This window comes from Terrapene carolina, unplaced genomic scaffold (assembly GCF_002925995.2).
Source record: "Terrapene carolina triunguis isolate 2854851 unplaced genomic scaffold, T_m_triunguis-2.0 Scaffold33891, whole genome shotgun sequence".
Lineage (NCBI taxonomy): Eukaryota > Metazoa > Chordata > Testudines > Emydidae > Terrapene > Terrapene triunguis.
The window spans coordinates 8,626,553-8,642,765 of NW_020698242.1; the positions used below are offsets into that span (position 1 = coordinate 8,626,553).

The window sequence follows — 16,213 nt, forward strand, 5'->3', positions numbered from 1 at the left end:
TGGATAGAGTACAGGGGTCGACTGTAGAGCAATCTGCTGTCAGTTTGGCGGGTCTTCACTAGACCTGCTAAATCAACTGCCGGTGGATCGATCTCAGAGCGTTGATCCCGGCTGTAGTGTAGACATAGCCTGTGGCACCAAGAGATCATTTGGGAGTCCAGGCTGCTCAGAATAGAATTAACTCTCCGAGAATAGCTTTGATGCATCAAGGAGAGGAGGTCAGTGGGTATGATTGAACATGCTGCCAAGCAAGGTTGAACCTTCATCTTCAGAGATTAAAAATCCCAAATTCCCAGATGTAAGGAATTGAACTATCCCTGGCAATGTTCAAAATTGTGCTCACTGTTCGGACTCATTTAAATGGAGAAGGACATGTAGAGGATTATTGTCCATTATGTATTGGGAATTCGAGTTGTTAATATTCAACAGTCACAAGATTTCCATTCCAGACCGTCATATTCAAGAGGACATTCATGCCTTCTGGAAATGCTTATTTGCCATGTTTGAGTGTATGCTTGGGTGCAGCGCCTTGTGGTGTAACACATTGTAACTGGAAACCTAATCTTTTGTTATACTGCAACCCAGCCTGGCCGTGGCTGCCATCCCAGAGGGGCTGCCCATTGTGGTCACGGTGACGCTGGTGCTGGGCGTTCTAAGGATGGCCAAGAAAAGAGTGATTGTGAAGAAGCTGCCCATAGTAGAAACTCTAGGTAAGGCTGATGATGGTCACACCAAAAACAAAGCCATGTATTCATCTGTCCAGTCTATACAAATCTGCAACTAAATTGGCTACTAGCTTGCTTAGATAACCCAGGGGACTGGTGTTGTGATTTGAACCAAGGGCTGGAGCAACCCCATAACCCAAATTCTTTAAAATTGTCTCTCTTCCTCTTTACCCCCCACCATGTTCTTCATCCTCTTCCTTTAGTCCCAAGGGCCACTAAAGTGGTATACCAGGGACACTGCCGAGATCAAAAGGCTAATGTGCTGTTGTAACCCTTTCTTTCCATGGAATTGGCTGTCCCTGACCAGCTGTTCTCTCCTCCTAAGACCTACCTATCTTGCTCATGGACCCAGGCCTGCCTCTTCACTTCCGTCCCACTCTGTTGGTCCATATGCTTCTCCTGTCCTGTACCTGGTTGGAAGGCAGCTGCTGCCCCTTCACTAGAGCAACTGGCACAATGGCATAGGCCAACTCAACTGCTGTTCTTCCCTGTCTACCTGCCCACCTCACTGATACTCCTCTGCCTCCTCTTCACAATGGCACCCCCAAAATCACTGTCTCCTAGTAGGGTCCCTGACCCTGTGGGTTAGTATGAAGCATTGCATAGGGGGAAACAGAGATTTCCTTTACTGAGCACCACTCTAAATTCTGATGATGGAATGCATTTAACTACAAGGGTCTAGAAGCACAAGACAGCATCATGCAGCTTCACACGGCTACTGGGGAGCCTTACCCGGCATTTATGACACAGATATAATTTCCATTGACTGAGGAACACGGAACATAGGACTGGAAGGGACCTCCTGGCTCTCTGAATCCAGTCCCCAGCTATCACAGGCAACCCTGTCTCATAATCCCATTTATAAATTTATCAAGTTGCATCTTAAAACGAGTTAGGTGGTTTGCCCCCTCTACTTGCATTGAAAGGCTGTTCTAGTACCTCACTCCTCTGATGGTAGGAAACCTTCTAATTTCCAGCCTAAATTTATTCATGGCCAGTTTAGCCCCATTTGTTCTTCTGCCAACATTGTCCTTAGCTTAAATGGTTCTTCTCTCTCCCTGGTGTTAATTTCCCTGATATTGAAAGCAATTGTGTTCCTTTTTGCCCTTGTTAGGTCTCCAGGATCAGGGACCCTGTTTGCTAAGCAACAACAGAGTCCTCTCACCCTTTTCTCCATCTTATCTGCACTGACTCTAACGCCAGGACATGTGGAGCTGCCTGTCCCAACCTCATAAAGAATTGATTGGATTCTAAAAGTGCCAGCCCTAAATGGGCCTTTTCAGCCAATAACTAGGACCTTTGTGATAATGTCCAAGCATTACAAGGAGCAACATTCTCCTACTTGTTAATGACACAAGTCCACAAAACATTTGTAAAGAGCATTTGTCCTTCATTCAACTTTTTATTTAATTCTGCAAATAATTAAATTCAGACTAATTAAAAACAATGATTTCCTTTGCATTAATCCTTCAAAATTGCAATTAACTTAATCACAGGCCAATCTGCTTTCGTCTGTCTGGGTTCTTATACGGCCCTCGTCATCATCACCGTATCTGAGCTCAACCCATTTTGCCACCTCCGGTAGAAATGATTCCGTCCATTTAAGTGACTAAAATTAGCGGACCTGATTTTCCTTTACATTAAAGCCTCTTTGTACTGTGGTAGCAGTGTAAACTGGCCCTAAAATGGGCATCAGTCTAATTCACTCCTACTCTAAATCTGCTTAAATTGTCAGTGCAGTGCAAAGAGGCATTAGTGTAAATGAGAATCAGGTCCAGAATTTGTGTTGAATTGTATTGTATTTGTATTGAATGTTTTATTATTTCAAAGCAGAGTTTGAATGTGGAATTGCCTCTCTCAGCATCCTATCTGCCTTAGGGACTCTTATGGCCCCCATTATTGTCATAACTAATCACCTCACAATCTTCAATGTATTTATCCTCACAACACCCCTGTGAGGTAGGGAACAGCTTTTATCCCCATTGTACAAATAGGGAACTGAGGCCTGGTCTACACTGGGGGGGGATCAACCTAAGATATGCAACTTCAGCTATGAGAATAGCGTAGCTGAAGTTGACGTATCTTAGGTCGACTTACCTCGCGTCCTCACGGCACAGGGTCGACTGCCGCTGCTCCCCCGTTGACTCTGCTTCCGCCTCTCGCCGCAGTGGAGTACAGGAGTCGACGGCAGAGTGATCGGGGATCGATTTATCGCGTCTACACTAGACGCGATAAATCGATCCCCGATAGATCGATCACCACCTGCCGATCCGGTGGGTAGTGTAGACATACCCTGAGACACAGAGGGTAGGTCTAGACTGCACCAAAACACCCGTAGATGGCCCACGTCAGCTGACAAGGACTTAAGGGGATTGGGTGGTGGGGCTATAAAATTGTTATGTAGCTCTCCGAGCTCAGACATTTAAACTGCAATTTTATAGCCCACAGCCCAGGCCCTGCAAGCCTGCGTTAGCTGAGTCGGGCCAGCTGTGGGTGTTCTGTTGCAGTGTAGACATACCCTGTGAGGCTAAATGACTTGCCCAAGGTCCCATAAAAAGTTTGTGGTGGAGCAGGGACTTGAACCCATCTTGACCCAAAACAAAAATAGGTGTCATTGGGAACCCCCTTGCACCATTGTCCAAGAGAATGATGAACTGCTGAGTGAGTCTTTGGGCGCCTGGGCACCCACTGTCTCACCATCGGTCTCTTAGGCTGCTGGGTTTTTATCTTTTTTTCCCATATTTCCTCCCAGCTTGTCAGTCATGACCTTGCAGCTCTGAGAAACTGATCGCTTCCTCAGAAATTAACACCTTCTCTGAACCATGCAACATGTGATGTTCAAGAGTGATGGAACCTTCCTTCCAACAGCTGTCTCCTACCAGATCCCAAACCCAAATCAGATACATGGTAGTGCAATGCCTTATCAAGCCACGGGAGAGGCACAAACATGTTTGCACTGGTTTTCTCTTAGTCCTTAATGAGGGGTTAGAAAACTCACCCAGCTTTTTGTATTTTGTTCTTTCTCTCACATAGATCTTTGCCGGTAACGGCTCATGTTTGTAACGTACAAGTAACATGTTATAACATTTCTATGGCATCTAATCTAGTTGCTCATTTGCACATTGTATTAGCTCTGATAAAAAAAATGTTCCTCCCATCAGGTTGCTGCAATGTCATCTGTTCAGATAAGACAGGGACTTTGACAGCCAATGAGATGACAGTAACTCAGCTAGTAACCTCAGATGGATTCCAGGCAGAGGTATGGTCCATGAAATTATATAAACTTCATCATTCAAGCCCACAAAAGATTGCTCAAATTCCAGTCCTGGACATCCATCCGTCTCAGTTCTTTGCATGGTCAATTCCTATATAAGTTGTTAGACTACGGGCTTATTCCTTGTGCATTTGAAGTTCCCGCTGACATGAATGGGAGAGTGGGGTGTTGAAGGAATGCTGAATGAGGCCCCATAGTCACAGAAGCTGCTCACGCAAAGTGAGCATGCTGTACTTGAAAGAGCGTGTTTGAAATCACATATGCTTGCACACAAAGCTCCCAGCAATATCATGAGCATAAACACAAATATTAGAATATTTAGTCGGTCCTGCCACCAGTGCTAATGCTGCTGTTGGCATTTCGAGCAGACACATTTTCAACATTTTCAACCATTTTCTAGCAGGTTGACTTGATCCTCCTTTTTTTTTTTTTTTTTTTTTTTTTTATAGCCATGGGGCCTGATTAGCCATGGCCTTACATGTTGTCATCACACCAGTGCATAGTGAGTGTAAACTACTACCATATAAGACAGTGGAGAATCACACCTTCAATAATCATAAAACAGGAGCATAGGTTAGTGTATCGTACTCCAGCTGGCAAATCTAATGTAGCTGCACCTAACTACGAATTTGGCCCATTGATTGAACTGTACCCATGATGAACAAATAGGACTGAAATACGGCAAAGTGAATTTTCTCATCCCTAGATAGTACTGCACTTTGATTATTACAGTATTTGCAACCTTAGCTATAAATATTGCTCCCAGCAAAACACATTAATCCCAGCATGCCTTGAAAATAGAAATGTCCCCGGAGATGTTGTGCTGTATAAGGAGAAAATATTGATAGTCCTATATTTCAGCTAGACGCTGGGAAATTTTATGTATGTACCTTCCAAATTTATTTCCCCCTAGGTGAGCGGGGTTGGATACAGTGGGAAAGGAAGTGTATGTCTGTTACCATCAAAGGAAGTTATTAAGGAATTTTCCAATGTCTCAGTAGGAAAGCTAGTGGAGGTAAGTATAAAATATGAATCAAACTGCTCCATTTTCACTCGATTATAATTTATGATGCTCTCCTTGTACGATGAATGTTACTGAAACTGCACTTTTGTTGACTCTAATTGAACATGTCCTTGCTATAGCAAGAGGACCTAAAGAAGGGTTTTGTGCAGTTACTATATCAGACGTGACAGTGATTTATAGCAGGTGACAATCATCAGAAATATCTAGGGAGAAGCCAGAGACATTGGCTTGCAGAAATGCTGTGCAGTTTTAGATGAGAGTTTGTGCAGGGGTGATGCATAGAGCAAGGAGCAATTAACATTATACGTTTTTGTTTGTATAGAGTAGCTGCAATTCCAAAATACAGCCAGCTGGTTAGGCAGAATCTGCATTGATTTCAAAGGGTACTGGGGATCTGATTTTCATAGACACGCATGTGCAATTTTACTACTAATTTTGCACACACCATTGTATGCGGAAATCAGATACTTGCATATGCAAATGGCCTGAACTGGAACCTCAGATTTAATCGCCTTTCAATTTTGGGAAGGGTTAGATCCAAACCCACCCCTCAGATTTATATTGCATGTTAAAGCCACAATTAGAAGGGACTAATCTTTCCAGGTCTGATTTGTAGAGCTGATTCAAAGAGGGGGAAATCATGAAAATATAGTCCAACATTTTCTTGTTCATTTTTCAAAATTTGAAATATTAAATATTTTTACCAGTTCTACCGATTTGGAAGTGCCTCAAAATGGTGGAAAAGTGCAAGAGCCATCTTGTGAAATTGCTGGTATTTTGATCCAAAATATTATGCGATGGTTGTGTCCCTGAACTTGATCCTTAGCCCTCAAATTCAGCCTTGATGCCAAATTCTGACCTTGGGTTTTAACCTACCCTGGATCTGGACCCCACCTCCTTAGTTTCGCTCTACTTGACATGAATTGAAAGTTGTCACAATGCAGCCATTATAGCTCTGCAATATCTTACCACTTAATTAGAGGGAGATATGTAATGTATAATATTTTATATAAAAATAATGTGTGCAAATATATCACTTTTAGGCTGGCTGTGTAGCTAATAATGCTATTATCAGAAAAAATACTGTGATGGGTCAGCCAACGGAGGGAGCCCTTATTGCTCTGGCAATGAAGGTAGGGTTTCTTATATTTGTTTGTCTTTTGCAGATTTCTTCAAACTGGGGTCAGGTTCTGTGTAGGGAGTAAAATAATAGCTCCCTTATAAGCGCGGGGGAGAAAGAGAGAGAATATGATCCTTTAGTAACCCAGAAACTTGCAAAATAAACTGAATTCATTGGACATTATTAATTGTAGCCAGTAATTGAACAGACTGACTTCAGATTCTTCTTGCTTCTTTTTGGTCCTTCTTGCAAGAATCTTTGTCCCCTCTACCCCAGCACACACACTCACCTGTACACCTGCTGCCACAGGCAAAACACCTTCACAGAGCGTTTCCATGCTATAGCAATAATGGTTTTACTTGGCTGGTTTGTGTAATTACACTGCACAACGGATTTCTTTTGGGCTGGAATCAGACTCCTTTCCATTGTTCTGCAGACACCAGCGAGAAAACAACAGACAAATGAACAGGCACAAGCCAAATTAGAAGTCATGGCCTAGGGTTTTCTTGTATTTTTGTCATCTGTTACTTTCTTACCTTTTTTCCTACAGTTGTGGAAAAACAAAGAACTCTATTGAATGTTCTATTGACCTTCTTGTCTAGAGTGCAAAATACTGTCCACCACAAATAATGGGCCTGATTTAGCACTGCATTGCACCTTATGTAGTCACTTTTGCCTGTATGAATGCTACCATTGTGCTTTGGAAAAGTACCAGAGTTGAGTGATTTTTTTTTTTTTTTACAAAGCGGTCAAAACCAGAGTGGCAGGAAACACACCCCAAGATGGAACCTTCGGAATGTAGCAACTTCAGTGCAGGGCATGGCTTATTTGACTACGTGATATTCAGCATGTTAAATATGAATCAATGTGTCACAATTTGGACAGAATGTATTTTTAAATTGAATTGTTTTTCAAGTTGTCCGCTCACCAGAGGAAGACCCTATGGGGGCTTTTTGGAGTTCAAGTTCCTTTCTAAACTGAGGCTACAGGAAATAAATGAAACCATAGCCCATTATTTGCAATCTCCCTCTTTTCTGAAGGGTGGAATGTGTATGAATCAACAGAACTATGGTCCTGTAATTAAAGCACAAGACCGGGAGTCAGGAATTTTGGTTTCTATTCTGAGCTTTGACACAGATGTGGGAAAGCTACATAGGCCTAAATGTTGATTAATTTCTGCATGCCCTAAGACACCAAGGCCCTGAATTTCAGAATTGAACATCCACAACTGCAGATGAAGTCAATGAGCATCATGGCCACTTAGCACTTCTGAAAATTGGGCTTTTCATAAATTCTAAAGCCAGGAGGAACCATTGGGATCTTCTGGTCTGACCTTCTGCATAGCCATAGAACTTCCCCCAAATAATTCCTAGAGCAGATCTTTTAGACAAACCTCCATACAGGCTTAAGGTATATCAAATTAGTCAGCCCAGATAAGCAAAAGCTTCTGAAACTGTGGGCCTTAATCTCTCTCTCTTTGCTTCTCTGTCCTCATCTGTAAAACACTACTGCATAAAGACATGTGATCATTGTTTAATGTTGGTAACTCACGGTACGTAAAAGTGCTATACAGAGTATGCGCAAAAACTAGCATTGTTTAGTATTACAGTAATATTTTTAATTTCCTTATTTTAGATGGAATTAAGTGATATAAAAGATATTTATATAAGAAAGAAGGAAATTCCATTTAGCTCGGAGCAAAAGTGGATGGCAGTAAAATGCACGCTGAAAAATCAGGTACAACAACAGTTCTATAGACTGGCTTTGTGTTTCCTATCTTGTATGTAAATGTCAATGGAAATGAAGTGAAGTTTCTTAGGCAGTAGCCATACACAGGGTTTCAGACACAGGTAGACGGTGCTTTCATAAATTACATCATAATTTTCAAAAGCCACCATTTCAATGACGTTTTGTTTTGACATTGTGGATAGCACTGAAAAAAAACAGGATGAGATTTCAATGTAAATTTTTGAGGAAAAATTCATCCTGTTTTGCAAACAGCTGTAAAACTAGTAAAAAATCAAATCAAATAAAAATGTCAATGATTTTTTGCATCAAAATTTCAATAGGGAAAAATGGACATTTCTGAGAAACTGCATCCTTTGTTGCCCTGCCTGCTTTAATTGTTCGAGTTAATTTTATTCTCTATTTTTAAAAAAACAACTTTTTCACTACCAGGGTCACTCGGATTCAGTCTATAAAGTGTGCACCACAGAAATACTGCATTCTATAAGAGGCATGTGTCCATGTGTTTTATGGGATAGATAACGGCACAAACAAGGGAACCTGCACATCTCAGATGTAAAGGGTTTAACATTGTCAATATTTTTTAATGACGTAACTTGTCTTCTTATTTTAAAGGGGCAGGAAGATGTTTATTTTATGAAGGGAGCCTTTGAAGAAGTTATTCAGTATTGTACCATGTCTAACAATGGTGGCATCCCACTGCCTCTCACGCCACAGCAGAAAGCCTCCTACGTCCAGGAAGAGAGAAGAATGGGATCTCTAGGCCTGCGGGGTCAGTTAGTATTGCGTCCTTTAAGCTTACAGGTTATCCGATCTGTATGTTTTCCAATAACAAGAATAATAATAACTCTTTGCTTCTCTAGTGCCTCATGCACAAGTTGCAGGAGAAGGATAATTCTTTATATAGCAGCAGCAAAGTATTTTTCAGTGAGAACCACCCCCCATTTTCACCCCATGGAATTCTTCTCCGCCTAGCAATAACCAGGCATCTGCCGGTGTCCTTGCTGTCTCTAATAAAAATACTGGCCAGGAGAGGATCTGGCCCATTGTAAAAAGCCTCAGGTGCAATTTGTTCCTGCATAGTGGAACATAAAAGAATCAGTCACTTGGCCCTTACTTATGTTAGTTGTCCCAAGGAAGGGCTGGGTGTTTTAGGGAAATCAGCACCGGTTGGGAGCCAGGAATTCCTGATTTCCAGGCCCAACTCTGGTAGTGATTCTCTGTGTCTTGAGTCAAGTCACAACACCTACCTGCTTCAGATCTCACATGTAAAATGAGCACAAGAATACTTACTGTATATAACACTAGGGAGCGTTTGGGGGAAATTGTTAGAAAATATAGTGTCAGTTATTATCGTTACGCATATGAGTAACAGCAGCAGGATCAGGCCTGATGTTTTTATATTTCCCCTCTGTTTCCAAGAGCCTTGTCCTGAGTTTGTTGGCTGCTCATTTTGTAGTAAAAATCTTTATTTCTTGGTGGTTGATATCGGTGAAATGCAAAGGAAATGTACACAACCACTGGAGAGTGTGAACAATTTTCCTCCACGAACAATTGCAATAGTCTGAGACATAGGTTAATGTTGTCACTAAGGGCTGGTCTACACTTACCCCCCAAATCGAAGTAAGGTACGCAAATTCAGCTACGTGAATAACGTAGCTGAATTCGACATACCTTACTTCGACCTTACCGCGGTTCAGACGCGGTCCACACGCGGCAGGCAGGCTCCCCGTCGACTTCGCGGTACTCCTCTCGCTGAGCTGGAGTACCGCAGTCGACGGGGATCACTTCCTGGTTCGATTTATCGCGTCCACACCAGACACGATAAATCGAACTCGGAACTTCGATCCGCAGCCGTCAAACTAACCGGTAAGTGTAGACTAGCCCTAACAAACTGAACACTGTACCTTGCATAGTCTGTTCCGTAGCCAGGTTTTGATCAGAGCTATTTCAACAGCAACAAAAAGCACATTCAGAAGTGATACATGGAAGCCAATGGGAATCTTGCCATTGTAAGGACTGAGCATAGTCTGTGTCAGGATTTCAGGACTTTGCCCTGTGGGCCTGCTGCTGCCCAATTTGAATTCCCTCCCATTGATTTCACTGGGAATGGGATCAGGCCCTATATTTCAGCATCAAGTTTTTACAAGTGATGTTGGTTGATTTATTTTTTTTTATTAGGGAAATATCTAGCCCTCAGTTTGACTCTTACTTCATATCAACGTATGTCCCACAGACAGACTATATAGAATCAGAGAAACGTGGTAGGAGCCTCAAGAGGTCATCTAGTCCAGCCCCCTGTGGTGAGGCAGGACCAAGTATATCTAGACCATCCCTGCCAGGTGTTTGTCTAACCTGTTCTTAAAAACCTCCGATGACAGGGATTCCACAGCCTCCTTTGGAGCCTTATTCCAGCACTTAACTATCCTGATAGAAAGTTTTTCCTAATATGTAACCTAGATCTTCCCTGCTTCAAATAAAGCCAGTTACTGGACATGGAGAACAATTGACCACCGTCGTCTTTATAGCAACCTTTTAGAGGTTTGAAGACTGTTATCGGTCCATCCCGCCCCTTGGCCTTCTCTTGTATATAAATATATGTATTTTTGAATATTTATAAATTTCACAAGTTACAAAAAGCAAACGACACAGGAACATCACCATGATCTCACAGTATGAATCTTTAATTACTATCCTGCAGAAAAGTGATTGGCCCAAGCAACTGATGTGGAGCTTGTGATGGGTGACAGATTATTTGAAACACTTTCATACACACATCTGACAAAGTATTCTGAAAGTTACACTTGTAAATCAATGCGGTAAATTCAAGAACTGTAGAATTTAGATTTTTAGACACAAATTACAGCATCTAAATGTTTTTGGCCTTGTCTACCTGGAAAGTTGCATGGTTTTAACTAAAGATATGATTTTTAATGGATTTAGTTCAACTGATGCAAGCCTCTGGGTAGACACTTATTTTAATTGAAGTGTGGCTTATTTTGGTTTAGCTCCAGTCAAGAAGCCTGGTCTATGCACAAGTTTAAACATATAATTTTGTCCTGATTTAGTTAAATCGGTGCATCTCTGTGTGTAGGCACTCTCTTACCAGTGTTGGTAAGTTTACAGACTCAACCTGAACCAAGAAACCGAATTTTAAACCGAGAGAAGAGAATCCACACACTAAAGTTGCACTGGTATAACTAAACCAGCCCAATTAAGCCCAGATAAATTTGTGACTAGACATGGCCTAACTATCTGATTTTCATCTGCAAAAGTGGAAGTCTGATTAAGAATCTTTGAAAATGTCAAACTAAATGTAATATGGATTCTTATATGGAAACTAATGTGGAATAACTTGGTCCTTTGCCCCTCTCTCTCTCTCTCTCTCTCTCTTTCTTTAGTACTTGCTCTGGCTTCAGGTCCAGAACTTGGCAGACTAACATTTTTAGGGCTGGTTGGAATAATTGACCCACCAAGAGCCGGAGTTAAAGAAGCCGTTCAACTCCTCTTTGAGTCTGGTGTATCCGTGAAGATGATAACTGGAGATGCCTTGGAAACTGCCATGGCTATCGGTAACAATTAGCTATTTCCCCACATTTTGCATTGTCTGTCTGTCAGACCAACACCAAATCTTATATATTTTATTGAACTTCATAAGGTAAATTTAGCCCATTTACCTTTCTTTTCATTTCATAGAATCATAGAAGATTAGGGTTGGAAGAGACCTCAGGAGGTCATCTAGTCCAACCCCCTGCTCAAAGCAGGACGAACCCCAACTAAGTCATCCCAGCCAAGGCTTTGTCAAGCTGGGCCTTAAAAACTTCTAAGGATGGAGATTCCACCACCTCCCTAGTTAACCCATTCCAGTGCTTCACCACCCTCCTAGTGAAATAGTGTTTCCTAATATCCAACATAGACCTCCCCCACTGCAACTTGAGAGCATTGCTCCTTGTTCTGTCATCTGCCACCACTGAGAACAACCGAGCTCCATCCTCTTAGCAGCCTTCAACTACCTGAAGGGGGGTTCCAATCAAATTCCCCCTCACTTTTCTTTTCTGCAGACTAAATAAGCCCAGTTCCCTCAGCCTCTCCTCATAAGTCATGTGCCCCAGCCCCCTAATAATTTTCATTGCCCTCCGTTGGACTCTCTCCAATTTGTCCACATCCTTTCTGTAGTGGGAGGGCCAAAACTGGACACAATACTCCAGATATGGCCTCACCAATGCCGAATAGAGGGGAATAATCACTTCCCTCGATCTGCTGGCAATGCTCCTACTAATGCAGCCCAATATGCCGTTAGACTTCTTGGCAACAAGGGCACACTGTTGACTCATATTCAGCTTCTCATCCACTGTAATCCTCAGGTCCTTTTCGGCAGAACTGCCGCTTAGCCAATCAGTCCCCAGCCTGTAGAAGTGCATGAGATTCTTCCGTCCTAAGTGCAGGAATCTGCACTTGTCCTCACTGAACCTCATCAGATTTCTTTTGGCCCAATCCTCCAATTTGTCTAGGTCACTCTGGATCCTATCCCTACCCTCCAGCGTATCTACCTTTCCTCCAGCTTAGTGTCATCCGTGAACTTGCTGAGGGTGGAATCCATCCCATCATCCAGATCATGAATGATTTGTTGCAGTAGATCCTTGAGTTCCAGATGTGACATTATACAGTAGTGCACTTTGTCTGGCTATGTCGGAAGCAGGGCCAGCTTTATGAAGGGCGGGGCCCGATTTGAATACCCAGTGGCGGTCCGGGGCTTCGGCGGCACTTTGGCAGCGGGGGGTCCGCTCTGGGTCTTTCGCGGCACCGAAGGACCCCCCGCCCCTGAAATGCCGCTGAAGCCCCGGAGCGGCCCCCCCCCCGCCGCCGAAATGCCGCCAAAGACCCGGGCGGCCCCCCCCCCCCCCCCTCCTCAGTGGGCGCAAAAAAAAAAAATTTAAAAGATACCTAAGGTGCGGGGCCCTCTTAGGCGCGGGGCCCCATTCCGGGGAATCAGGGGAATCGGCTTAAAGCCGGCCCTGGTCGGAATGACAGGAGACACTGGGTGTGGTTTAATTAGTTGCAGCTTTATTCCTAAATGTCTGGGAGTACCCGGCAGATAAAATTGTACAGTGCAGATAATTCCATGATCATTTACATATACCTGGGGGGCTGCTGGCAGCCCTCCCCTGTACCCATCCTGGTCCCCAACCAGCCTGCTGCTGGGACCTCACCCCTCTTGAACAAGAGATAAAGGGGGGGGGGCTATAAAGAAGGACAGTGTTGGCTCCTTGCTGTACCAGTCCTAGAAGCCCTGAACTCCCATTGTTTCCACTCCTTTAAAGAATATGTCCTTTAAATCCTTTTCCAATCCATTTGATCAGATCATTGTATCCATTCCCGTCGGAATACCTGCCCTGGACATCTGCCCAAAGCTTACATAATGAGTGGTGATATCATAGTCTAACCCCCCTTTCATTCGGTGTCCCCCACTAAACCCCCAGCCCACTGTGGGGACAGCAAAGAAACTCCCCTTGGCCAATCTGGCAATGATGGAAAAATTCCTCCCCGGTCCCCCAAGAAAAGAATGACTAGCATAATGCCCCCACAGCCGGTTGTGACAAAACCTGGTATTTCAAATACTTCCATGGGTGGGAGGGTGGGTGCTGCTCGGCCTGACCTAGGTCTTGTACTCATCATATGTGGGCATAAATAGTCTTCTTCTCTTCCAGGCACCTGGTGGGGAGCATGGGCTAGCACCCCCGTACTGACCTGGTATGGAGCTGCCTTCATGTAGCACAGGGGTGGCCAACCTGAGCCTGAGAAGGAGCCAGAATTTACCAATGTACATTGCCAAAGAGCCACAGTAATACGTCAGCAGCCCCCCATTAGCTCCCCCCTCCCAGTGCCTCCCACCCACCGGCAGTCCTGTCATTCAGCGCGCTCACACACACACACACACAACACACACACTGCACCTCCTGATCAACTGTTTTGTGGCGTGCAGGAGACTCTGGGGGGGAGCGAGAGCATAGCTGGCTCACAGGAGGGGGCGGGAAGGAGTGGAGTGGGGGCAGGGCTTGTGGCAGAGCCAGAGGTGGAGCAGTGAGCACCCCCCCCCCCCCGGCACATTGGAAAGTTGGCGCCTGTAGCTCCAGCCCCGGAGTCGGTGCCTATACAAGGAGCCACATATTAACCTCTGAAGAGCCACATGTGGCTCCAGAGCCACAGGTTGGCCACCCCAATGTAGCAGGTAACCGGCTCTCTAGCCACCCTTAAAGGGACAACACACCTTTTCCGACAAGCCACACAAATGTCCCCACCACTTAATGTGTGATGAGGTCATTTTGCTGGTCCACTGAAACAAATCTAGTTAACTGTAGTGATCTAATTACAAAAGCAGTATGGATCTATTTCCAGCAATACAAAATCCACTGTAGCAGCAATGTAAAGTTACTGCTGGTACCCTTAAACAGATGAGAAAAATGTCCTCGCTGGGATTCATGTCTCTTTGAATATCGCATGCAAACATCTCTGTATATCCAGTTATTCCATTTAGGGTTTTCAAATCGCCGTTAGAAATAAATCATGCAAGCAGCAGAAATTGGAACAACAAATCCTCAGATGGGATCAATTTTCATTGCTCTAAGTATCGTCACTGGAAATCTGCTGATTGACGGCAGCTGAGGGTCTGGCCCAGTGTGATGCTGTTCTGCTTACTGTCTGTTCAGGAGATGAATCCATTGCAAAGTCCATGGCAGAGGCGTTGAAATGCTGCCTTGTTTTCACCCAAAGAAAACGATTAGAAGGAGTCCCTGCAAATGGAAACACATGAAGTATCCTGTTCTCTCCGAAGGTTATTCCCCTGCAAAACTAAATTACGCTCTGTGGAAATGCACCTTAATATTGTACCCAGTTCTGTTCATCTAACTCTGCACTCATGCAAAATTCTCAATGAGTAAGAAATGCATGATTGACGCATTAGAGACCTCGAAAGAGAAATTTTTTCCCCATGCTTCTGTAGGTGACACCAGCTCATAGTCATTTTCTGTGATCCTCTTAAACGGGGTCTTTTGTTTCAAATCAGAAAACAATTAGCCACTCCTGGTGATAATGGACTGCTCTTATGTTGGGTTTTCTGTGCAGGACAGAGTATTGGACTCAGTAATGGGAAACTGAAAGCCATGTCTGGGGAAGAGCTGGACCATGTGGCAGAGTCAGAGTTATCGTCTGCAGTCAAAAATGTAATGCTTTTTAAACTGTTTCCAATAGTGCTGTAGGAGTCCACTTAAAATAGCATGAGTCTGATAGCTTTTTTCACCCTTTTTTCCTCTTCATCGTCCAGGTTTCTGTTTTCTTCAGAACAAGTCCAAAGCACAAGCTAAAAATCATAAAGGTACTGATTGCCTCCCAACACTGTTATATGAAATGGAAACCCAAACTAGGGCACCGATCCTGTTCCGGCCCATGTCGTTGGCAGCTCTCCTGCTGAATAGGACTGGGCTCTTTGAAAGAGGAGTCAATACAATAGAGCTATGATTACATGGGCAACTTAATATCTACGAGAGTGGAAGTATCCACTGCTCCTGTTGATGTGAGCTGAAATAATGGGGGCTGTGCACTTCTGGAATCCAGCCCCTCACTGAGTAGAATATCTCAGTTGTTTCTCTGTGCACTACCCGTGGTGCTTTGTGCACCTCCGGGCTGCTAAAGTCCATATTCCCGTCCGAGATGTGCAACCCTTCTTCTGCAATGGAATATAAATTACAAACATTGTAACTGCTGCACATTTATTTTGAAGAGCCCATCCTGGTGGCATTGAATTTATTCATCTTTCCATTTCCACAGGCTTTGCAAGGCACAGGTGCCATTGTGGGAATGACAGGGGATGGGGTCAATGATGCAGTGGCCCTAAAATCTGCTGATATTGGGGTGGCAATGGGACAAGCAGGCACAGATGTCAGCAAGGAGGCTGCCAACATGATACTGGTGGACGATGACTTCTCAACTATAATGTAGGTTGCGCGTCAGATACTTTCTTGACATTGAATGCAATGAGTTTCTATGTGACTAGCATTGAAAATATGTCAAAGGCCAGATCCTCAGCTGGTGCAAATCTGCATGCAATCTATGGAGTTGCTAATTTACACCCACTGCAGGTCTAGCCCATTGTGTCTTTGGAGGCACATATGGAGGATTATGTCCATCATATCTCGCTCCATTCTGCCTGCCTCACCCAGGAAGCTTATAGAAAGGACTCCTGAAGCTTGTAATACCCTGCGGTTCACAAGAACAGAGCCAGCAGGCAGAGTGGTCAGAATGACATATACCTCATGTACACTTATGTC

General features: G+C 43.9%; 1 protein-coding gene across 1 annotated transcript in view; it reads left to right on the forward strand.

The window, feature by feature from the left end:
* Positions 1–16,213, forward strand: part of LOC112106848 (calcium-transporting ATPase type 2C member 2) — a 45,723-nt gene that overhangs the window by 25,405 nt on the left and 4,105 nt on the right. The window contains exons 12-21 of the mRNA XM_024200310.1: positions 586–710; positions 3,887–3,984; positions 4,913–5,014; positions 6,067–6,156; positions 7,779–7,880; positions 8,505–8,661; positions 11,291–11,461; positions 15,012–15,109; positions 15,211–15,261; positions 15,714–15,880. Of these exons, the coding sequence (XP_024056078.1) occupies positions 586–710; positions 3,887–3,984; positions 4,913–5,014; positions 6,067–6,156; positions 7,779–7,880; positions 8,505–8,661; positions 11,291–11,461; positions 15,012–15,109; positions 15,211–15,261; positions 15,714–15,880 (1,161 nt within the window). The remainder of the gene's footprint in view (positions 1–585; positions 711–3,886; positions 3,985–4,912; positions 5,015–6,066; positions 6,157–7,778; positions 7,881–8,504; positions 8,662–11,290; positions 11,462–15,011; positions 15,110–15,210; positions 15,262–15,713; positions 15,881–16,213) is intronic.